Source organism: Lepidochelys olivacea (genome assembly GCF_965140295.1).
Source record: "Lepidochelys olivacea isolate rLepOli2 genome assembly, chromosome: 1".
Classification (NCBI taxonomy): Eukaryota; Metazoa; Chordata; order Testudines; family Cheloniidae; genus Lepidochelys; species Lepidochelys olivacea.
In genome coordinates, this window is record NC_140411.1 from 347,514,281 (window position 1) to 347,539,725 (window position 25,445).

The following is a 25,445-nucleotide window of genomic DNA, read 5'->3' on the forward strand; positions in this document are numbered from 1 at the left end:
CTGTGGAATCAGAACCATAACTGTGAAACAGCCCTACAGGGCTCTGGATGCTTTCTGTCTCACTGGGCTTTGGACCAAACTGAGGGATTTAAAGGGTCAAACAGGGATTTTTTTTCTAACTGCCAGCACTACAAAATTACCTGGGGATCCGAAAACCAAGCTATGGATGTGAACCTCCAACAGCAGATTTGAACTGACCGTTTGGTTGATGGGCTAGAATCCAGCTGGTTCTCCCATAACTGATTTAGCTCTGCAGGACTAAAAGCAGTGAAAACTTGTCTGTGACAGTAAAGTCAGCAGGCAATATTTGACATGCATGAAGGGAGCAGATACACTGAGTGGGAAGGAGAACAGGAGTATGTGTGGCACCTTAGAGATTAACAAATTTATTAGAGCATAAGGTTTCGTGGGCTACAGCTCACTTCATTGGATGCATAGAATGGAACATATAGTAAGAAGATATCTATCTCTATCTCTATCTATCTATCTATATATACACACACAGAGAAGGTGGAAGTTGCCATACAAACTGTAAGAGGCTAATTAATTAAGATGAGCTGTTATCAGGAGAAAAGGGGCATTTTAACACAGTCACTTATTCTGGCTGTGGCTGTTCTTTGCGGAAGAACTTTTGGCCATTGGCATCTGACTGCATAAATGTTTGGCACATGTCGTTCTATGGCATTCGTAATACAAGTGACTCATTGCTTTTCTGGACCAGTGGGAATCGGGCACCCAATCTCCAGCCAGCTGTGTTAGCCAGGTCCTGATATTCTTTTTTTGAGAGCAATCTTCCCTCCTCATTCAGTGCCCTAACGCTCTTTCTTGATACTTCTGTGCAGAAACTGCCCTTGTAGATTAGCAGATAGTGCCATCACCCCCTTGACCATTTGCATCAAATATTTAATGGCTAGAGGATTAGAAAGTTGTTTTTCTGACCCAGATCCACAGAGCTCATGGCTTTTCTTCTTAGACAACATGTATACTGCTGTGCCACACAGTCCTGGGCATTGATCTGGTATCTTGGGGGTCAGCTTTTTAGCTTAAAGTTATGATGATACTAATTACTCTTGTTCCAGTTTCTTTCCTCCCCCTCACCCCCTGAAGCACAGGGGATTGTCACGTAAAGAAGTGACCTAATTAGCAGCGCAATCAAACAGTCTTCCCATAAAGATTCCTTGTCAGTGACCCCAGGAATGCAAGGCCAATCTTCATGGCACCAGCTTCAAGGACTGCACCATACGGGAGCCTCTTCCCCACTGATGCACTACATCCAGTTCAATCCATGCATAAGGCTCAGCTGTCCGTCGGTTACTAGTAAAATGGCTCATTCGTGTTTAAAGATCAGCAGCAGCTAGTCCACCTGACCCGCCTTCATTTGGTGTTGGAAACAATTTAACTGCTGGTGTAGATGGGTCAAAACAGTTTTCAAACCCAGTTGTGGGGATCCAGGAGCCGTTGATAATAGCCATTGTCAGCAAAGGGTCATTTCATAGTGTTGATGAAATAAAACTGGGTGCACACACTTTATATTCATGAGAATTGGGAAAACAAAAAACTGTAAACTCTGCTTTAATTCCAGTTCGTGCTGGTGGCAAAGTCGTCAGCCTGTGACTTTGGGCCTGCACTGCTCCTTATAAATCTGGGGCATAATCTTTTCTGACCTAGTGAAGACCTTGTAACTCCCCCTGTTTCCTTTCCAATGGGTGGTACTTTGCCTCGTCCCATTTTGCCGCCTAGACCTGGAATATCCTCCCTGCTTCTCTGTAGCATTCATATAGGGCTTCTGGTTTTGGATTTTAACTGATGAACACTGATGAAACACCACAATTAAAGATAAAAGAACAACAATACCAGAAATGGTTACTTGTATCCAAGGGCTTGTCTACACAGAGCAGTAATGCTGAGTACAGGAGTGTGATTTCTAAAGCACACTAACATGTTGCTCATTAATTTGTCTGTGTAGACCCTGCTGGGGTGCACTAAAGATTCCTTAGTGTGCTTTAACACAGTGCTGTCTGAAAGAGTACTACATTAAAGCTCACTAAGAGACTTCACAAAAAGATTACACATTACAATATATTCTACTTAATGAGTAATATCTATAATATATAACGATATAATGTGCATTGCTCATTACTGTATATACAAAGACAAAGCCCCAAAACACCTGGATTTTTGGACATCTATATAAAACTTGAAAATTGCTGAAAATAACCCTCTCAAAAAATGAAATTAATAAACCCCCCAAAACAGAAGCCCTACATACACCTCAGTCTCCCTCCTTCTCCAGATCATTCCTGGAAAGACTCATTACTTTCAGTTTGTCATCCAACACTGATCTCCTTTCCACCATTCCTGCCACCTTCATGGACATAGCTCTCTCAAACTAATTTAGTAACTTTTAAATAAATAAATCAAACTACTATGTCCAAAATCGCATACACTCTAAAGAGGAAGCAATAAATCAATAAGATGTGTATGTAACTAAAGCATCTCTTTTTATCTTCATTATCTCTTGCTGTTGTAGTCCTCATTCTTCTGGTCCCAACCCCCTTGTTTGTCATCTGTTACTGTCTTGTATCCTGCTTGGGGCCAGATCTTGCAAACAGTGCTCACTACAAAGTGTGGTCTCATTGATGGCAGTGGAGACTGCTCCCAGTAGTGAATGCTATGCTCTGTAGTAAGCATTTAGAAGATCAGGACTGGAATTGAAGTGGCATGCGGGTCCGGTACCTGTCTCTTTATGTATCTAGTGCAATTCACCGAGACAGCATACAACTGAATCTTGCTAAAATTCACATGTTCACAAATCCTTTAACTCTCTCAAAATACCCAATATTCTTACTCCACTTCTTAACGAAGATTTCATGGCAGAGATGATAGTGCTGTCAGTTGGTTAGATACTACTGAAATTTCATTAATTTTATTAAACATATAGTACGTTTACTCTGAATGCTATGAAGTACTGCTATAAACAACTAAAACTAAAGTACCCTTCGTAAACTAAATGAGCAAGGTGCATTTTATAAAGCAGTAGCCTTGGGCTTTGTTTTTCTAAATCACTTTTGTGCATTTGTTCACAAATTTTGACAACCCTCAATGGAGCCTCATCTCTGCTTCACATTGAAATCAATGACAAAACTCCTATTGAGTTCAGTGAGGGAAGGAAGGAGCTCTTCCGGGAAATCCTGGCTCTAGTAAAGTCAATGGGAGTTTTGCCATTGATTTAAATGAAGCCAGGATTTCAACCCTAGTCTTTGGTGTGAATTAGCCAGGTGAAGCCTGCATCTGTTTTTGAGCTAGTCAAGCGTACACAAAGGAGGGTGTTGAACATTTAACAGGTGAAAAATGCCTCCGATAACTCAGTAGCGGCTGAATGGATTTTTTGTTAAGCTTTCCAAACCAATTCATCTCTGAGCCGAACATGAGAGAATTCAGGCCAAGAGGAAACTTTTTGGGGGGAGTGGCAGGAAATGACAGTATAAGTGACTGAAAACAGGGGAGTTAGAATGCAAAGTGCATCTTAGCCTAGGGATGCACTAGAAGAGCAAACGGGCTTGCGCAATGGGAGTCTTGCATGTCCAAACCCTAGAACTATAAAAATCCATGTACTGCAGGAGCAGATAAGGTATGGGGGGCTTTTTCCAGTGAAGAAAACCTACTCTGTATGCCATTAGGTTCATTTCTGTTTAGAACAGGAATTTGTTTCTTTCCATCCTCTACCAGGAGCTCTGATTCAAAAAATGTCCAGTGAGTCTGAGGGTATCTTCTCCTTCAATGGATTGCACTACCCCAGGGCTAGGATGTTCTGCTTCTCTCTTATTCCTTCCCTCCCCTTCAAACTCCGAGGTGGGTTTTTCCCTGATAATCCCTTTCTCAAGGCAGCGTGTTTGCAGAAACTAATGGAAAACTAACCACTTTTAAAGGAATTATTGCCTTTTTAAAAGTGCTAATTTCCATGTGAAATTTATGCCTGCCAGCAGAGGCAGCCGAGGAGCACCACAGGCAGTTCTAACGAGACAATTCATTAGCCGGCGAGTGTACACACGCCATAAAGAACATTAATTCACAAAATGGAAAACTAATAGAGTGTTTAGCTGGCTCTTTATCACCAGTGACAGTCTGCACTCTTCTCATCATTAGTGTTTACTGAACTGATGGGGGCTGCAGCTCGGCCAGCTTATCACTACTCATCTCAAATGAGTTTGCGATGCTTTTTCAGCTTGGCTGGCCTTCCTCTCTCCTCCCTTGCTTTAGTTTTAACCTGTAGTTAGAAACACAGATTTATGGGAGGAAGCTCATAGCTTCCATTGCTCTTCGCACTTTCTGTACTTCACTTCTCTTTCCCTGCACATGCCATTAGGGGCTCCGAGGATCTTCACCCCAGCGTCCCCTAGTTATCTGGAAGATCTTTCATTATGGTCATGGTCCCCTCTGGCTGAGGACTGGATGTTGTTCCTTAATTAGCTAGATGGACACTGTTGTTAATGACAGGTTTCAGAGTAGGCCAATTACATGTTCCCCATTCAAAGGCTGAACATGCTGCCTCCTTTGCCCTGTATGGACTTTGTCTGAGTATTTAATTCACTCACAAATTGTGAGATTTTCAAGACACTCAGTGTTGGGCTAACTTTGCTGCCATTGAAGTCAAGGGGAGTTTTGCCATTGATTTCAGTAAGGGCTGAGTTTGACCAATGCAGAGCACTTAGAAAATCTCATCCTACACTGATCTTTTATTTGTGAGATCCAGGCCTGGCCCTTAAAATTCCTCCTCTCATGCAGGAAAGAAGTGCCTTTTTATTTTTGCCGGACTCCATGCTCTTCACTTCATTTTTCTCTTGATAAATCTGGGTTAGTCATTCTCAGTCCCTTGTTCTTTTTGCACGCGTGTGTTCAATATTCCTGGAGCCTTGCACAGACTGGAGAAGCAGAGCAACTCTTTGTCCAGAGATGATGTCTGCATTTGATGCTCACGATAGCATAGAGAGTCATAGTGCCAACTTGAACAAGGCTTGGCCTACTGTGCAGGGTGCTTAAACCAGGTACTCAAGGTTCTGTGCAAGCTCCATACCTACAACAATTGCTGCACCAATGAACCTAAGACCTGACCTGCAGCATCCCTGCTATTCCACACTTGGGCCCCAAATTGCTTTGGCCAATGAAACTCAAGCCTGACCCACAGCAAGAATGGTGGCTGAAATGTTCAAAAGTATGTTCCCTCTCCGCATGTTCCTTTGAGCAACTGCACATTAAAGATCAGGCAAACGTACACATATGGAACTTTACTCACATGAGTTGTCCCAATTAAGTCAATGGGGCAACTGAACTGAGTAAAGCTACATACACGTATGAGTGTTTGCAGGGTCACGGACTAAGAAGATGAACTAAATAATCTTTCTACAGATGTCCTTACCCAGGTCCCTGGAAGTGAAAGCCAGAGCACTGACCTGCAGTGCTTAATTTTTGTCAATTGGGGGGGGTTTTTTATTGCTTTTTCAGGACAAGATGGAAACAGTGGTCAGCAGGAAGACAAGTTTTTTAGACAAGTAGTTGTAGAGTAGTCATGCCTGTGTAAAGTAGTCTCAAACCCTCAGTCTAAACACCCCTAACTATGAATGGGGGGTGTCATAATCCAAATCTGGATTTAGCTCACAATTTCCCATATCTCTACAACAGGCTGAACAGAAAACCCACTATTAGAGCGGTGCAAATAGCTGACCAACCTGAAAAACCAAGGGGGAAAATTGTTTCAGGTCAACCTGAAATGAAAAGTTCTGGCAAAATGGAGAAGTAGGAAACCAATTGTTTTGAGTAAAATAAAACGTTTTGTTGGAACTGAAATGACGTGTTTCATTTGGCTTTTAACTTTTTTTACCCTGTAAAAGAAAATTCTAATGAAATTGACGTTTCAAATTGAAAAGTTTTTGAAGTGTTTCATTTAGAAGATGTCAAAACAAAACACTTTGATTTTTTTCAGACTTTTTTTGGAGTTTTTTAATTTGAAAAAATGCAACAGGAATTTGTTAAATAGTTCAGTTGACATAAATCTGCATTTTTTTTTTTGGTGAAAAAAAGTTTTATCGAAAAAAATTCATCTAGCTCTAATCAATATCCAAATATCTCCTCGGCATTGGGAGAGTCAAAATATTTTATTTAGAGATGTAGCCCTAAGATGCCAAACAGGACAATTTAGATTGAGACCATGAGTGATCTACACCTTAGAGCCTCAAATAATTGTGCTGCAGCAGAAAGCAGTCCAAGAGATTATTTTTTAAAAGTCATGGAAGACAGGAGAGATTCCAGAAACTTGGAAAAGGGCAAATATAGTGCCAATCTATAAAAAGGGAAATAAGGACAACCCAGAGAATTACAGACCAGTCATCTCAACTTCTGTACCTGGAAAGATAATGGATCAAATAATTAAGCAATTAATTTGCAAACATCTAGAAGATAATAAGGTGATAAGTAACTGTCAGCATGAATTTGTCAAAAACAAATTGTGTCAAACCAACCTGATAGCTTTCTTTGACAGGGCAACAAGCCTTGTGGATAGGGGGGAAGTGGTAGATGTGATATATCTTGACTTTAGTAAAGCTTTTGATACTGTCTCTTATGACCTTCTCCTAAACAAACTAGGGAAATGCAACCTAGATTGAGCTACTATAAGGTGGGTGCAAAACTGGTTGGAAAACTGTTCCCAGAGAGTAATCATCAGTGGATCACATACAAAATTGGAAATGACTGTCTAGGAAGGAGTACTGCGGAAATGGATCTAAGGGTCACAGTGGACCACAAGCTACATATGAGTCAACAGTGTAACACTGTTGCAAAAAAAGCAAACATCATTCTGGGATGCAGGAGTGTTGTAAGCAAGACACGAGAAGTAATTCTTCCGCTCTACTCCGCACTGCTTAGGCCTTAACTGGAGTATTGCGTCCAGTTCTAGGCGCCACATTTCAGGAAGGATGTGGACAAATTGGAGAGAGTCCAGAGAAGAGCACAAAAATGATTAAAGGTCTAGAAAACATGACGTATGAGGGAAGATTGAAAAAATTGGGTTTGTTTAGTCTGGAAAAGAGAAGACTGAGAGGGGACATGATAATAGTTTTCAAGCACATAAGAGGTACTTGTGGCACCTTAGAGACTAACCAATTTATTTGAGCATAAGCTTATTTATTTGTTTATTTATTTGAGCATAAGCATAAGTGCCACAAGTGTACATAGCCCTTTGCAAGAAGATAAAAAGACAAAGTCCCTGCTTCTTGGCGTTTACACTCTAAATTAGATCCAGACTGCATTGCAACAACTGCAAGAGAGCAAAGTGGAAGGAAAAATGCGTAAGCACAAGAAGAAAAAAATTGTTTGAGAGCAGTGTCCCAGCTGTTATTCCCACAGAGAGAAAATCATTTAAGTTGATAAACTTTGCATTTCTTATTGGTTATGTAGGCTTTTTAATTTTGTATGTTTGGGGTTGATTCCTGACTTGTTCGGGTGAGATAGAGAATTAGATCTGAGGAACATCAGCATACTGAAAACTCCACAGAATGTGCCACTTAATAGTCCCTCCCAAAGACCCCGTACAGGTTGAATAGAAGGGGAGACAACCTAACTTTGTGGAACTCCATATTACAGCACCTTTGGATGATGAGCTGTTGCCCTACATCCCACTCTAGGAATGCAGCGCAAGGAGAGCATCAGCATGGATGCCTGTTCTTCATCCATCCCCAGGAAGCAATCATGTACCAACATCACCCAGGGCCGTTTCTTTCCTGTACCCAAGTCTGTACCCAGACTGACAAAGGGCTTGAAGATCTGAGGCTTAATTGAAAGAAGGATGGCGTTGCTAATTGTGATATTGTAAAAAGACATCTCTTGACTGTACTGTCACTGGCTTCAAAACATAGAGGTCTCCTGATGTTTGCCTCCCCCTAAGAAATCTACTTGAAATAAATCCTTGATGTTGGATCTGACACATACCCATTGTACATACTTGTGTGTGCTCCACCTGTTTGCTTTGTTAGAAAGCAAACATTTGCTAGTCTGTCTGATTTCTTCCCACTCCTTACAAGGCATTTTCTGTCAAATACCGTTTATTCTTATTTATTTTTATTACACGAGTGCCCAGAGGCCCCAAGTGAGATCAACACCGGTCCCACTGTGCTAGAAGCTACAAACACAGTGAGAGACATTCCTTGACTCAGAAAGCTCACACTCTATATAGCCATGGCATGCAAAGGAAATATTAGCACTTTTTTACAGATGGTGACTTGGAGCACAAAGAGATTCAGTGACTTGCCCAGGGTCACACAGGAAGTCTGTTGCAGAGCCACAAACTGAACCCGGGCCTCCAGAGGTCTAATCTAAAGCAGTAACCACAAGAGTATCCTTCCTCGTGCGTTTATTTGTAGTTAGCACTTCGTAGTGATTTGTTGTTTTCATCTGACAATGAGTAAGTCTTGCTGGCCCCAGGATTGTGGAGTGAACTCCCGTAGCAGCTAAGGACCATCGTAGACCTCTAAGTGCACATTTTTTGTCCTTGCTTCCTCTAATGTAACATATAAAAAAGCTCCAAACAAAATACTGCACTACATATGCTTCACCCCTGGGGAGAGGGTAAAAGAACAATATGTGACAGACGTTAGTCACGTTGCTCCAGGGCTGGAGTACACCCGGGGAAAAATTAGTGGGTGCTCTGTACCCACTGGCAGCCAAGCTCCCCTTTGAAATGCAAACAGAAGCCATTTATTTATATAAATACATTTTATCTAATAGATGAAAACACGCATGCATGCACCCGCCAGATTTACTTCACAGGGTTAGATTGTGCAGCAGCTAAATCAGAACCTATAATCCCAAACTGATTTGCTCCCCAATGCTGTTAAATCATTCAAATCCGCTAGTAGTCATTCTGATCAAGCAGGAAGCGGGCAGAGCGCTTGCAATGTAGATGTTGATTGGTTACATAGGTTTGTATATGAGGAACATTGCAGGTTACATTTAATGTTCCCGAGGACTTGTAATTTACATCCATCGATTTACAAGGCACAGTGTTTCAAGAGGCACCAGCATCGCTTTGAATTACAAAATGATTGAAATCATTGGTGACAACCAGCATACTGGATTTATTTTTCTTAAGTTTGGTGTAATGAAACATTTCTTCTCTTTGTTTTTCTCTCTGTTTTGGCAGCACCTGAAGCAGGCTAGGGAAAATCCTCTTGGCCAGCAGGACAACCCAACCCAGTTCAGACAAATGAAATTTGGTTACTTACTGCTTAGCAGTCACATTGCTGGACAGTATTTAAAAATCCTGGGTGATTTAGTTGAGCAGCAGGTCTGACTTTTGGCTGAATGAGAAAACTAACCATCTGGCCAAGATTCCTTGTAGGTGCCACCAAGTAGCAGAAGAAATGGATGTCTGCCCAGCCTGCTAATGCATCTCCTATTGCATTTCTGGAAGAGCACTCCTATGCACTGTCCCCAAAAGGCAGCGTGGGATTCACCTGCCATTGGGTGACATTTACCACAGGCCCACAAGCTCATCAGCCTGTGCTCTGTAAGCTGCACTGGTTCCTTCTCCTATACCAGATCCTATTTAAAGACTCTGATCAGGACCTTTAAGGCCCTCAGTGCCCTGGGTATCTCTTACCCCACCCGCTTTCCATGAACACATTTGCTGAGGACGTACGGGATGATGGAGTTACTGGTACCTAGAGCAAGACCTGGGGGAGCAGGGGATCTGCTCAGTGGCTGGCTCTCAGCTGCTGAACTAACTATTCCACCAGTCACAAGACGAGGAAGAGGAAGGAAGGTACTTGCATTGACAAGTTGTTTGCACACCATGCTGGAGAAAATGCAAAACAGTATCTCTTAAGACCCTGTTGTAATGGAAGGAGGCCAAGCTGGAATAGATTCTGCTATAGAGACCTGGATTCTGGAAGGAAGGGGATGTTCTTGTGGTTAAGGCACTAGGCTGGGGCTTAAGAAATCTTCATTCTGTGTCTTGCTCTATCATAAGCTTATTGTGCAACCTTGGGCATGTCACTTAATCTCTTTGTGATCCAGGGTCTGGATATTTTTGTGATAAAAATCTCATAATTTTACATAGCTTTTTTGCAGATTTAATCTAATTTGATTGTTCGTCTTGTATTAATGTCTTCCTCCCCTTGTGGCAAGGAAAAAAGAGACGTCTTCAGGAAGGACTGTCCAGCTGTAGAAATCCAAACCCGCCTCTCACTGCAGTGCAGTACTTGACTTAAAATGGGAGGAATCGATCTACAGCCTCTGAGAGCAGCAACTACCATTTTGGGTGTCGTCGTCCCCCGTCCCCCCCGGCCTTCCAACCCTCCGCCCCCCCGGCCTGGTGTAATGAGCCGCCCAAATTGACTTTTCCACATTTGATTTAAATAAAGAGCAGATTGTCCCATTCCCATCTCCCCACCAGCACCAAATGTAATTCTGTCTTTACTTAAACTGCTGCAAATTAATTGAAGAGCTGTGCACACAAAAAAAACCACTGCAAGGGAAATTAGCTGAGTCTTGTATTTCAGATGACACGGCCATCCATCTCCCTGCCCTCTAACGAGGCACTAGCAGAGCGAGCTGCAACAGGCCATTCTGGTTTCTTAGGTAGCTTGCTGCCCCACCATCACCTTCAGCTGATTAAAGGAAAATGATTCTTCCACTTATAATACCCCGGGCGCAGCTCCGTGACTCAGGGAGCAGCTGAATCCAAGAGCTTTTCCTATGGGATTTAAGGAATATTTTATTATAAATTGAATGGAAAATTGTGGGTTTTTTACCCCTTTGAAGAGAGTTGTGCATGGTCACAGGAGGGAGGGAGAGAGACTTTCTGACTAAAACTGTGATGAAATAAATAACCTCAGACCTGATCCTGCAAGATCCAGGGAGCACCCCTCCCCCATTGAAATGAATGACAATTGAGAGTACTCAGCAGGTTACTGGGTTGGGTCCTAAATGGAAAAGCATTAACTTGTCTTTCCAAACCCTTCTTGGAATCACCTATTAACGTGCTTATACTGAGATAGGGACTTAGCAGGCCAGCTGATTAAAACTTCAAAGAGTATATTGAGCTGCATGTATAAATATGCTGTATTTTGCTTGTAAAGATTAGTGGGTGGGTGTGTTATGCGCACACTTTCCAGCCTTGTCTGCATCACCGTGAGCAGATTCCATCAGGGTTACTTCCTTGTGTTTTTCCCTTTGACATTTAGGAGCTAGTTAATTACTGTCACTTGTCTTTGCTTCCTGGGCTCTGACTTTCTTTACTCACGACTGTCTCCTCGGTAAAAAGACTTCATAAATTTCATTGAGCTGAGAGGAGAGTTCATAAAGCAATCTTCCCAGAGACACCCCATTTTGATGCTGTTTCACTATGTACACATTTTTCTTTTGCTGTCGCTTACACTAAAAGTAGATGGTTGCGTGCTTTGTGCAGTCCTTTTCGTTATTCTGTTGCTAATTTCTTTTTAATTTTGCTGCTGTCTTCTGTGTTTATCTTGATCTCTTTTACTTGCAAATGATCGTTTGACGTTTTTAGCGATTTTTCATGTACTTGCTTTCTTTACAGAATACATTTTCAGGGGCTCTTTTAATTTTATGAAGAAGCTTAAGAACTAGAGTAGATTCATTTTGTGAAGGTTTTTTTTTTTTTTTTTTTGTTACATGGCAATAGAAGACTTTAAATGAATCAGTCCCCCCCGTCTTTTCACTAAGCCCTTGGTGACTCTAGCACTCATGCCTTCTTTCCCAAGCAGTGTGTGTGTGTGATTTTTCACTAGTGGTTGGTCTACTGACGGACAAAGAAGAGCCTTTTATTGCTGCTGCCTAGGGGTGTGATTTCCCTGCTCGTGGGCGTATACTCATGGTAGCCCAATGAGAGCTAGCAGGGGTATAAATAATACTGTAGCCAAGGTAGCGCGGGCCAGGCAGCTGAGCCATGCCAAGTATATACCCACTGTGTTCAGGCGGGTTTGTACTCGCTGCCACTGCCCGCGTTACTGTGGCTACACTGCTATTTATATTCACATCGAGCTACCATGAGTATATGTATCCAAGCAGGGGAATTGCACCCCTAGGTCTTGGTGCAGACAAAGCCTACGATACTAATTGACACACTCCTCTGAAAGGTAGCATGGTTTAGTGTTCCGGGAATGAGGGGTGTGACAAATAGAAATACTTTAAGACTGTATGCCGGCCTGGCTCTGTCATGGTGGTTTCTATATGAATATCTTTGATTAAGGACTTCCCAATAGGTGGCCATCTGGAATGGGTTAGTCAGGAAAGAGATGGCTCAAGGTGGTCGCTTAATCAGCTTCTGCCTATGAGTGCTTAAGGGACAGTGCCGGCACTCTTGGCTCTGATGACTCTGGCTTGGTCCCCCAGCAGCCTACAGAGTTGGTTTTACCAGGGAGGGCCAAAGCCCACCAACACTTGTAAAAGGGGCTGGGGACAAAGAAGCCTTGCAGGATTTATAAGGACATCTCGCAGGGATGCTGGAGGGAGCCAGACTGAGAGAAACTCAGACCCAGGAGCCCTGAGGGGTGTCTGGAGAAGCTAGGCCTGGCTGGGTGGCCATTATGGGACAGTAGGTAAGATAAGATATGTGCACAAGTGATTTATTTAAAATCCGGTTTTTCTCACTAATGCTTCATTCCTACTATTACCTAAACATACTTTGTTTTAAGAAGGCTGTTGGTCACTATAGACTGGTCACAGGTTCCCAAAGGGAAGCAATGCAGTGCCCGAAACCCAGTCAGACCTGCAGGTGGTAAACAGGGTGACCAGACAGCAAGTGTGCAAAATCGGGACGGGGTGGGGGGTAATAGGAGCCCATATTAAAAAAAAGCCCCAAATATCTGGACTGTACCTATAAAATCGGGACCTCTGGTTACCCTAGTGGTAAATGGTTGGTGTACATGGGATAGTGACCCCAAGTATCAGAGTGGAAGAACTGCAAGATTCCACCCCCAAGACAGGTAAGGACAAAAGGCCCAAAACCTAATGTGGGTGCTCGAGCTAGTGCATTAAATCTAGCAGTGTGGCCACAGCGCCATGGGGTAGCTTGGACCAGCATCATGTGCACAATCCCACCTGTCCCCTTAGGTACATCCTTTGGCCTGAGTTACTGCACATGCCTCTGCAGCCACGCTGCTATTTTTAATTGCTAGCTTGGATAAACTTACATGCACTCGCTCAAGCAGAGCTAGTGCATGTAAGTATGTCAACCCAAGTTGGGAATCACCCTCCTGGCCGCTGTGTAGATGTTCCCTGAGAGATGGACTGGCTGTAAATGTTCCCTTGTCTTCCAGGAGCAGAAACCTCCATTGTGCTGCAATATACTTGCAAGCAAATGATTTTGGTGGTTGATTAAACGCCTCAGCTTTACTTTGGAGTTTAATCAATTGCTGAAACAGTTTGTTGCTTCATATACTCCAGGATCTTAGACATTATTGCTTAGCTAAACCTGTGAGAATGCGTGTGCATACGGTGGACATAAATGACATGACATGGTTGCTAAAACACAGCTGTTTGATTAATTATATTACCAACTGTTAATACGTAGACTCTCTCTCTCTCTCTCTCTCACATCTATATCAGCGCCATCACCTGGTCAGGACAGCCATGCAAATATGGACCTCCCACCGGTGTCAGAACAGATCATGCAAACGCTGAGCGAATTGGCCAAGTCCTTCCAAGAGATGGCTGACCGCTGCTTGCTGGTTCTGCATTTGGAAGTCAGGTATGGCATAGAACCTCTGAATCTAGAATGTGAACTTTTTGAGGTTAAGGCTACTATTAAAACTTTAGTAATTAGATTAGCTTCTTCTAGTAGGTGCCCTACTCTCAATGAGAGAGATGTGATCATAGATCATAAAACCTGAAGGGACCATTGTAATCATCTAGTCTGATTTCCCAAGCCATAGAACTTCTCTGAATTAATTCCTGTTTCAACTACAGTATATATTTTAGAAACACATCTGATCTTGATTTTAAAATTGTAGTGATAGAAAATCTACCACAACCCTTGGGAATTTTTTTCCAATGGTTAATAACCCTCAGTATTGAAAATATGTGCCTTATTTCCAGTCTGAATTTGTCTAGCTTCAACTTCCAGCCACTGGATCTTGTTATACCTTTGTCTGCCAGACTGAAGAGCCAATTATCAAATATTTGTTCCCCGTGTAGGTATTTATAGACTGTGATCAAGTCACCCGTTAACCTTCTCATTGTTAAACTACGTAGATTGAGCTCCTTGAGTCTATCACTATAAGGCATTTTTTCCAATCCTTTAATCGTTCTCATGGCTCTTCTCTGAAGTTGAACCCTCTCTAATTTGTCAACATCCTTCCTGAATTGTGAAACCAGAACTGGACATAGTATTCCAGTAGTGAAGACACCAGTGCTAAGTAGAGAGATAATGTAATCTCCTATTCAATATTCTGCTGGTTATATATTCAAAGATCACATTTGCCCATTTGACCACAGTGTCGTAGTGGGATCTCAAGTTTAGTTGATTATGTACCATGACCTGAAAGTCCTTCTCAGAGTCACTCCTTTGCAGGATAGGGTCCCCCATCCTATAAGTGAACCTGACAGTGTTTAGTGAATCCTCTCAAATTTCACAAGCTTAAATCTCCTGATTTCAATGGGGTTCTAGAAGAGAAATGGAAAAATTAGGGGAAGAATTTTTTGTTTAAACAGAAAAAATTTATTTTCCAGTGTCTCCTTGTGTGTTGGAAACATCACCAGGAAGAATTATTTTTCTGGGATCTTTTCCGTATGAACCTCCAAAAGAATGCTCTTTTGCGCTACTTTCTTTGAAGGCTTTTTTATGTTTATCATCTGCTGTGCTCTGGATTCCAAATGGGAAACTATTGTTTCTAACTGTTGAAAGGATAATACAATTGGAGAAGGATGAGGGCACTGCCTTGATTTTTTTTAAAGGGCTGGATAATTTTATGACATGTGGTTACAAATGCAAAGATCAAGATAATCAAATCTATGGCTTCAGGCCATCAGCTGATTGGTATGGGGGTTGGGAAGGAATTGTTCCCTTACGCACAATATGAGCCAGGTGTACTATAGCTGGTATTTGCCTTTCTCTAAGGCATCAGGTTTAAGCTCATGCCAGTGGCAGGGTATGAGATTTGATGGACCAGCAGTTTGTTCTGTTGTGACAGATTCTGGGTTATATCCTGTACCAGTGTAAACTGGTGTAACTCCATTTAAGCTATGCCAATTTATACCAGCGAAGGATCTGTCCCAGTATTTATATTTATATTACATAGTTTTTAAAAATAAATAAATTCACATCATGTACTGTCAGTAGCCTCTCAACCTACTCTCCATTCTCAGTTGGACACTGTATTGTAGGCATCTCAGAAGAACTGGGACTTGAAGGATTTTAAGGTACAGATAGTTAAGTTATTGAAATAGAACATTTTTCCAGTTTAGGTATTGTACTGGGTGACACCAAAATTAACCCTACAACTGCTGTTGTAAATGGACCAGAGCGAATGGGCTTCTCTACAAAAACCCTCTGTAGTTTTCTGTTGCACCAGGCAGCTGAGTTTTGAGTAGTGGCAAGTGTGACGTGCAATTCAGGAGTTCAGGGTTTGTCTTAATAGGCGCCAGGTTTAAAACAAACAAAAGGAAGTATTTCTTCACACAACTCACAACTTGTGGAACTCTTTGCCAAGCCTATAACGGGGTTCAAAAAAGAACTAGATAAGTTCATGGAGGATAGGTCCATCAATGACTATTAGCCAGGATGGGCTGGGATGGTGTCCCTAGCCTCTGTTTGCCAGAAGCTGGGAATGGGCGACAGGGATAGATCACTTGATGGTTACCTGTTTTGTTCATTCCCTCTGGGGCACCTGGCATTGGGCACTGTCGGAAGACAGGATACTGGGCTAGACGGACCTTTGGTCTGACCCAGTGTGGCCGTTCTTATGTTTGTATGTCTGAAGCAGACCATTCCCCATCTAGTCTGGCATCCTGCCTCTACTGATGGCCGCAATCTGATGCTGCAGATACACCAAGCCAGTTGTGTAATGCTCTGCATCATAGGCATGGGAAGTAGTGGTGCGGGGTGCTGCAGCACCCCTAGGTTTTGTGCCCAGCCCCGTGCCCCTGCTGCCCAGGGTCCTGGCCACCAGGCCCGCTGCTTCCTGGGTCCCGCTTGACCACCAGTCCCAGGTCCCGCTCAGCCGTGGGTCCCACTCAGGGTCCCTGCTGCCAACTCCAGCTCCAAAGGGCATGGACAGGGGTAAGGGGGGTGGGGGGAGTGCAGCTCAGCACCCCCACTTCAGAAACTCTTTCAGCGCCACACCTCTGCATGGATGAGTGGAAGGGAGAGAAGGGAAGGTGTGCTAATGACCAGTAAACACCCAGTCTCTGTGAGAGTTCCCCCCTATTAATCACACTCTGTTGTGCAACCACCTGCAGTAACACCAGAAAAAATAGCCATCACTTTGGTGGCTGTGAATAGCGGGATTCTCTGAAATTACTATGTGAGCTCCCAGAATTCATGTAATTGTCCAGCTGTATAATGCAGTGTGTTTTCATTCACAAAAATCTGTTCTTTAAACGAGCCTTCATGGCACATCTTCATGGAGGTGCATTGGAATTTATCAGCACCGGCTCCATTTCAAGGAGGGTGCAAGCGAACAACCAGGCAGGGTTTTATGCCAAAGCATCAGTTCCTCTCTGCTTTCTCCCCTCCTCAGGCTCTCTGTTCGCTTCCAGATTTTGCCAGATGCAGTCACACTACGGAGTTTGACTAGTTGGGCCTCACAGCTCTCTGGAACCATGTGGGAAAATGATCCAGGGACCACTGTAAAGCCAATGTAATTCTACTTAAGTCAGTGAATTTACTCTGGGTTTACAGCAGCATAGGTAGGATCAGAATTTGGCCCTCAAATTTGTAGCTGCTTATCTAAACCAAACCCGTTGAGATTCACAGGTCATTAACCGTTATCCCATTTAAAAATAATAATGGTGCTTTGCACTTCTTTGGTTCTGCTTGAGGATCATAAAGTGCTTTTAAAACATTTATTTGGCCTCATACCAGTTCTCAGAGGCCAGGAAATATTATTAACCCAGTTTTACAGAGGAGGCCATGGAGGCACAGAGAGACCGTATGACTTGCCCTCCTTCACCCTCAAAGTCTGGGGCAGAGCTGGGACTAAAATCCAAGTCATCTGACTCCCTGTCTTCTGCCTTAACTACAGCTCCATCCTTCCTGTTCAGGACAGAATGTAACAGAAAATATATTTTTTTTTCTGTAGGTTATTTGTACCCTCCTATAGAAAGTAACAGAAGATTATTGGCTGAATGCTCAGGAGCAGTGCTTGGTGTATAGAGGTGGGCACAAGGAAGGCTTAGCCACAAGCTTTCTGCCCCACCCCACCTATGGGCAACTGGAACCCTGTGCAAGTTAGAGACACCTCAGGGCTGGTCTGAATTGTACTAGTTTGTAAGGGCCCCTTTGGGGATGTTTTGGTAGTGGGGATCACCAGAGGGCAGGGCACTTCAGTCACATTCCCTCCCATCCCCACACAACACAACCCTTTCACTGGTTGGGCCAGGGAGTGATAGAATGGAGTCAGCTGGGCCAGCTCTGTGCTAGGGATTCTTCTGTGCTTGACTACCTTTGTGCTTGTCTGTGAATGCAGCAAAATGACATGCTGAGCGGTAGATATATTGGGAAGTAAAAGTCACCAGCCCAGGTTTTATGATTATTATTATTATTATTCACCTATTTGAACTTTAAAAGGAAAATATTCAACTGTCACTTTATACAGGGCACGCTCATAATGTCACCTCTATCAGGCAGTTTCCTTAAATAAAAGATCTACCTTCAGGAGGCCTTCCAGTGTGTTCAGCAGCGATCTCCTAGCACTGCAACCTCCTAAATATGCACTTTATAAAAATCAACCTTCCTGCTGTGCAATCAGCAATGTTTTCAGAAAACCTTAATGCCAAAGTCATACTGAGGTCAGAACAAACATGTCAGTGCTCTGAAGGGGGAAAAAAGCCTGTTTCTCTCTTTCTATTTCACTTTTGTAGCAGTCTCAGTCCCTTTTCACATTGCTAACAAAATATTGCCAATCAGTTCTATTTGGGATCAGCCAGTACACTAAAAGCAGTGTAAATTACTGAAGAACTGGGGACCTTGGACAGTTTCAGGGAAGCAGTAATGAAATAAAGAGCCTTTCTCTGCTAGGCCACTGGTTCAAAGCCAGCTTAGGTCAGTAAGGGTCAAAAGTGACGGCTATCTGGGGATTACTCAGTGATTTACATGGAATGAACTTTTGGGTCGCAGTCTAGCTCCAGAGAAGAGTTTTTACCACAGAGAAATGCCACCGGAATTGTCACCCTTGTTAGCAGTTTCAGCTGAAAGGCCGTGGCGGCTTAATGTGGCCCCTCCGAATCATGGTGGTGGTTCTGCTGCCTGTTGCTGCGTCTGCTGTGTGCGTCACAGAGGACTTGATGCAGCTCCCGTTAAAGGGGAGAGTCTCCCATTGGCCTCAGTGGCAATTGGACCACCCTGAGAGGACTTCAGGATATGCAGCTGTCCATCCAGCATGTTTAGACCAGCAGTAAATTCATCCTGAGCACATTTTTTAAAGGAGGGAAAACTTATTTTTCTTCCCACTGGGTCTGGGTACATGAGAAAATAAAACCCGTTGTCGTTATTTTTCCCAGCCAAAGCCATGTTCATTAAGGTCAGTATCTCATTGGGGCAAACGTTAACGTCTTACTGTGTTTCTCTCTGTAGTGACTCTCTGCCTTCTGTCTTCTAGAGTTCATTGCTTCCATTATCTGATTCCACTGGCTAAACAAGGGAATTATGCCATAGTGGCCAACGTGGAAAGTATGGATTATGACCCCCTTGTGGTGCGGCTAAATAAAGACATCAGTGCCGTTGAGGAAGCTATGAGTGCCAGCCTCCAGCAGCACAAGTTCCAGTATATCTTTGAAGGTCAGGCATTTGCCAGTGTGCTCAGTTGATGTTCTGGGAGGAAGGTGGTGGCTGGGGATATGCTCATCAGCGTTAAAACTATCTGCGGTATGGATCAGCCTGGCAATCATTGGTCTTTCTCAGCCTGAAGATGAAGACCTTCTTGTTTGGTTAAGACTGACTGCAGAATGGTTGCCATCTGCTCCGGATTGATGAGGAGACCTGTGCAGGCAGATGGCAGCCCTGCTGCCTCCATGCCACTCCTTCGTGTATATCCATAAACTGGGAGGAATGGGCTCAGACTGAATGGGGGAAATATAAAATTAAGTACATGCAGCAAGGATCTTCATCAGGAAAGCCATGTACGAGTGTTTATATATTACAAACATAGCTACTGTGGCCCGCACACCTCCTGGATGTGGTGTTCTGTCCCCTCTAGTAGCACCAAGACCACTGAGAGATTAATCAGTCTGCTCTGCATCATTAGCTAAGGGCCATGTGGCTTTTAGCTCATGCAGTAGAGGCTCATGCATTTAGCTCCAGAGGTCCCAGGTTTGATCCTGCTTGCTGACAGCCACTGTCTGTTGGTGTTACAATATGTTATGGAGTGGTCCCTGTTAGGACCTAATACTGTTCTGTTTCTAACATTAAATTGGGAGAATTTCAGCTGCTCTAATTATTTAAACATCTTTAAGAATCTAAATCATGTTTCAGTTAATCTCATCTATATTCTGTGGCTTTAACACACCATTCTAAAGGCCTGGGTAGCCATAAGGTGCATCGTTTTATTCAACAGATTGTACAAGGTCAGGAAAAGTACTGTGAATCACATCAAGTGTCTGATGTGATGTGCTGGACAGAAAAAGGGGGCGCAAAAACAGGGTTTTACAGGGCTGGTTCTCCCTAGATTCCATGCCATTTGAATCCCCTAGTAGAAGTTTTGAAGATCCGTAAAGTTCCCCAACCCCCATTTCTTCCCACCATTAATAGCTATTTGTTTAGTACACAAATCCCCTGGGCTGGACAGAGATGTTTGAAACCACACCAGTCAAAGCACTAGAATATCAAATACATATATAATGAAGGACTCTGCCAGGCACAGACCTTCACTGGCAGAAGGATGGACTACAGACTGGAACAGGTCTTTGGTATCTCTAACCTTTCTGATATTGTGGCAGGCTGTGATAACACCATCCCATGGAAAAGAGCTGTCTCGCTGTGTAAGTCCGACCATTTGTGTTCAAAAAGAGGGAAATTCACCTCATAGCAATGGACCCTACACAAAGCCTGGTGAACCATTTGTGAGCTACTTCGGCGCATAGGGTGAAATTTCTGTCTCTCCAGAGAGCCAACTCACAGCCCGGTCACTTTTTTATCCATATTTTGACTATTTACATTGAATGTAAGCAATACATAGGCCTTGCGGTTGCTCTCTCTCAGGTGTGAATTCTCTCAGTTCACGGTTTGTACAAACCTTTTTTGCTGGGGTGAATTTAACCTTAAAGTTGTTTGCCATGAGACTGTTCTGGTGTTAGAATGACTCTGGCAGCCTGCTTAAGGCAAGGAGAGAGACCTCAGTGCAATTATGCTCAGAATATGACTCTGTAAAGATAGCATCTTGTTGTTTCCTGTGCTTAGTCTCTGGAAGTGGCATATATATCCATGTTTAAAGCAAAACCAGATTTGTTTCCTAGCCACCTGCCTTGGAGGATCTCTATCTGGAGATCCCAGCGTGCTTTTTCTACTCCATGCATCCTGACCCACCGTGATGATTCTGCAATTAGACCTGACCTGAGGCTGATGGCGCATGAGGCAGAATTCAGGGCAGGGCAGCTCACTCTTCTCCAGCGAAATTTGCTTTGCTGGGCTGACAGCGCATTAAAAAAAAAAACAACTTGATTTTATTAGTAGATTAAGCTGATTAGTAGATATGTGGAGTAGTAGAAATGGTCAGTGACAAGATGCCATAAACACTTCTGATGTTCTATTCGAGAGGAGCTGAACAGAAATTAGCCTAGGTCTGTTTATAATCCACCAGTGCCCATTTGAAGGTCCTGAAATATCCGTGGCTATGAAAATTTCACAGATAGTGGATACTTCTGCTCCTCATGCCATTTTTTTTGGTGTGTCCAATTTTTTTATGAATCAAGAACCTTTGGCGGGAAGTCACCTCAAAACACACTGAGGGTGGTGGTAAAGGCCAACTTCAGAAACACCTTAGGAACGTGAACAGCAGCATCTATTACAGATATGTTTTAAGAGTAGGCACCTGTTTAAATGGTTTGTGTGGCTGGTGACTAGAAAGCAATCTCTTGCTAAACATTTTCTTCCTCTTTGCAATTCTTTGGCTTATCTCCCCTCCCAGGCTTGGGCCACTTGATTTCCTGTATTCTCATCAATGGCGCCCAGTACTTCAAGCGCATCAGCGAATCTGGTATCAAGAAAATGTGTAGAAACATCTTCATCCTCCAGCAGAACCTGACCAACATCACCATGTCACGCGAGGCCGACCTGGACTTTGCAAGGTGTGTTGGAAACCATGCCCCTTGTTTGTTAATGCTGTGACAACAGAAGTAGCCTTAAAAGGTTAAACCATCAATTGTGTAGGTGACTGAATAAGCTGATCAATGGAGTAAAACCCCAGAACTGTTTGAAATGCCATCCACTTCTCCCTCCCACTATTCAGCAGACTCAGCAGAGAATCATTCAATGGAATGAAAGTCCCTTTGAGCTTATCTTCCACCAAATTAGTTACATTGCAGTTGCTACATGCTATGAGTTTGCTGAAGGTTGATACCTGTAGTGCCCCCTTGAAAATGTACGGCTAGGTGGCAAGATCAGAGTCCCAGAATGCTCTCTCCCTTTACAGCTCTTGGTGGGGTGGGGGTAGGGGGATGCAGGAGAAAGGCAACATCCACTGTACATGTTGTTTGTCCCTATTTAACTGCTTCACTTATTGTCCTCCATGCTAGTCTCTGTGTTACTGCTCAGAAGACATTCCATTAAAATCAAAAGAACATCACGCTGCTGCTAATGCTTCTGGCAGCTCTGCAGGTGCGTTCTGGCAAGCTTGCCATAGCTGCTTGCCATAGCAAGCAGTTGTGAAAGAGACAGCTCATTGTCTTGACAAAAATATTCCCACTCGCCCAGAAAAGGTCACACATTGGGATTTAATGGGACACTTGTCCCTGAGGTGAAGAAGAATCTTGTATTCATTTGAAACCTAAGAGGGAACTTTAGGTAGGCAGACTATAGTTGCCCAAACTGGAATTTGACCATTAAACTGAGGTTAATGCCCTACTCCTGTTCAAATAGCTTGAGCTGTTTAATAACCCAGTGATAAAAATCTGTGTTTAGCATAAAGTAAAAAGTTGACCTCTCCAGAAGTCAAGAGGCAACAGGATTTGACAGGTATTCATTAAAGCTCCATAAGGCATACAAAAGGTACAATAAAGTCATATCCATATTTTATAGATGTGAAAAGTGAGGCTGAGAGATTAAATGGCTTGCCCAGGGCCACAGAATGGAGATGGTGTCAGAGCTGGAGCTGGATCCTAAGATTTCCTGGCTCTCAGTCCTGTGCTTAGACTTATAGACCATGCCTCTCTAAAGAGAGAAAGTTTGGCTTTTCAGTCCTTTTACAATGTACCTCCAGCTCCCAGGTGCTGAGAATTCAAATAGACATTTCACAAAAAGCAGATGGAGCATGTTAACAAAAGCAAATGTTAAAACGCACACAAAGAAGTGCATTGGCTTTGCAAATGGATATAAGAACAGAACTGGTGTTTCAGATCTGTTGGCTCACTGAGGCTGGTAGTGACCATTTCAATAATAGGCAGCTGAGTACACATGAAATATTCATAAGGAAGAGTTTGGGGGGCTAGAAATTTAAAAGCACGGGTGGGTACAAGGCAAAAAAAATTGTCCAAGGCTAGAACAATCCACAAATAATAGCAAGTGGATTTTGTCATGATTTGGCCATCTCTCTCAGAGACTGAATTAGGTTGAAAATCTGACTCACTCAGATTAAGGTATGACTGAGTGCTTCATTTATTTGGGCGCTCATTTGGGGTATGGTGTCATTACTGTATTAATCTATTCCTAATAACACTGACATGGGGGAGTTCTGAATGCTGAGGCCTGAGGAGGGAGAGAGATCCATCACTAATTCTCTGAGGAATACAATTCCCAAATTCAATCATCCGTTTTAAATTATTTTTTTTAGTTGAAATGTTAAGTAAATTAGTCCAGGTTTTTGGCAGGCAGAGCAAGGCTTGAAGATGTGTTAATGGTAACTGGAATCCAAATAATGAAACGTTGACCAAGCCCCAGTGGAGGTTGGCATCCTTGGGCCATCAGCTGTTTGCAGAGGCATTTGAGGCACTAGTTGAATAGCGATGGAGTTGTGCCTTTCAATGCCACACTGTGTGTCACTCGGGAAGGGCTAGAATCGAAAATGTTAGTTCCTCCCTTAGTACAAGTTCAAGAGCATTTTTGACAGCTCAGATGGCTGTATTGTTTCTTTCTTTCTTTTGGAGCAGATTTCTGTGATATGCTACATCCCTTTGAGTTTCAAATTACTATGGAATCCAGGTACCTGGATCTCCATTATTTGAACCTCCCTTGCTAATGACATCCCTGTTAGGGGGCTTATTCCTTCACCCACTTACTTCCCTGGTCCTTCTCGCATGAACAGAGAGCAACAATACCCGAAGTCCAAAGGTGCAAACAATTCGATGTTTATTGGGGTGAACTTCCAGCAAGCATGATTCCAGTTTCCTTCCTTAGTATCCTCCTTCCCAGCTCTGACACCACAAAGCCTTACACGTGTGTCCCTGTTCCCATTCCTGCCCTTAGCCAAACATGATTCCAACTTCCTTACTCCCATTCCCTGTTCCCATTTCCCCCTTTAGCAAAACATGATTCCAATTTTCTTACCCCCATTCCCTGTTCCCATCTCACACACCCACATGCCCACCCCCACCCCAGTCACTTCCTCATTGACTACAGATTATATAGTAAAACTTGAGTTCTGCTTAGCTATACCTTAACCAATCATTTTCCTGAAATTTAACTAACCAATCCTAACATATTGTAACATGATTATGTACCCAATTATATCCCACCACCTCAATTAGTTTACACCCAGCAAAATTAATTATACAGCAGACAGGAACAATCACAGAACCAGACAGAGATTATACAGACAAACAACAGCAAAGTGGGAACTATAATGACAAAACAATACAGAAGTGAGGATTTCACATCCCAGCTATTGATAAGTGAGTTCTTGCCAGACAGGATGCTATCAAACTAAGTTTCCTTTTACATTTTCTAGGCACTTCCCTTTCTCTGGAGGTGATAGGCACTATCAGGACAGGATTGTATTCCTAACAGCCCAATAGCACCTTATTTCAATGTGACTAGTTTGGAATGTGAGGATGTGACCGGTCGCTTCCCAGCTTATGGCTGCCTCTGCTGCTTAGCCAAAGGCATTAGCCTAAGAACAGGGCCTCAGACTGTCACAGTAAGAGAAGGCCCTTACACCAGCAGACAGTGATTTTGATTCTTTCTTTTATACCTCTATCACTAGCCAAGTGATAAGAATACACCTAAATTCTTAGAGTACAGGCCTTTGCAGACAGGCCTGAATCTCTATATCCTAACAATCCCTGTTCCATTGACACCTGCTGATCTGAATTTGCAATTATCCAGACACATTTAGTGTTGGCCCAATTAGTGGTCCAGCAATCAAATCCTCCTGTAAATATAAAATATGCATAACAATACCAAAAGAGCAAATAGTAACACTGACAGTGATCCTATAGCACCTCTCATACTAGGATTTCAAAGCACTCTGCAAAGGTAGGCAAATATCATTTCCTCCATTTTATAAATGGGGAAACTGAGTCACTGAGAGGTTTTTGTCACCCACCTTGTCAGTATTAGAGCCACCCCAGAAGTCCCTGATTCCCAGTCCCATCTGCTAACTAGTAACGCTGCTGTTGGGGAAAATGACCTGTGACTGTAGGATGTGACTGAATATTCCTAACCACATTTAATCCAGTTTGTGAAACATTGCAACCCCTGTATTTCTGTAGAACCAGCCTTGAAGAAAAATAATCCATAGTTCATTCCTATTAGATGCAGGGGGAGGGGGAATTGTGACTAGTGCATATGTTACATATTTCAAATAGTTCTGTATTTCGTGACTCAATAGAGATGGAGGAAGAGCTGAATTGTTTCCAACAGAAAAAACTCAGGTGTATTCCAGCTTTCATGAGACTATTTATTGTACAAGGTCTTTGTCATTCAAATTCAGATTTGGACGGCTGATGTTTCCCCGGCTAGGTATTCAGTACCGATATTAGCTTCCTCGCTCGCCCTGTCATTACTTGTCTGCCCATTAGAGCTTGAAGTCTAGAGTTCAATATACAGACAAATACTATTAAAAGTT

The 25,445-nt window shown here is 43.0% G+C and overlaps 1 protein-coding gene across 1 annotated transcript in view; it reads left to right on the top strand.

Annotated features, from left to right (window-relative positions):
- EXOC4 (exocyst complex component 4) overlaps positions 1-25,445 on the top strand; it is a 607,587-nt gene that overhangs the window by 543,772 nt on the left and 38,370 nt on the right. Inside the window, exons 15-17 of the mRNA XM_084643015.1 lie at positions 13,621-13,762; positions 18,831-19,009; positions 21,354-21,513. Coding sequence (XP_084499141.1) covers positions 13,621-13,762; positions 18,831-19,009; positions 21,354-21,513 — 481 coding nt within the window. The remainder of the gene's footprint in view (positions 1-13,620; positions 13,763-18,830; positions 19,010-21,353; positions 21,514-25,445) is intronic.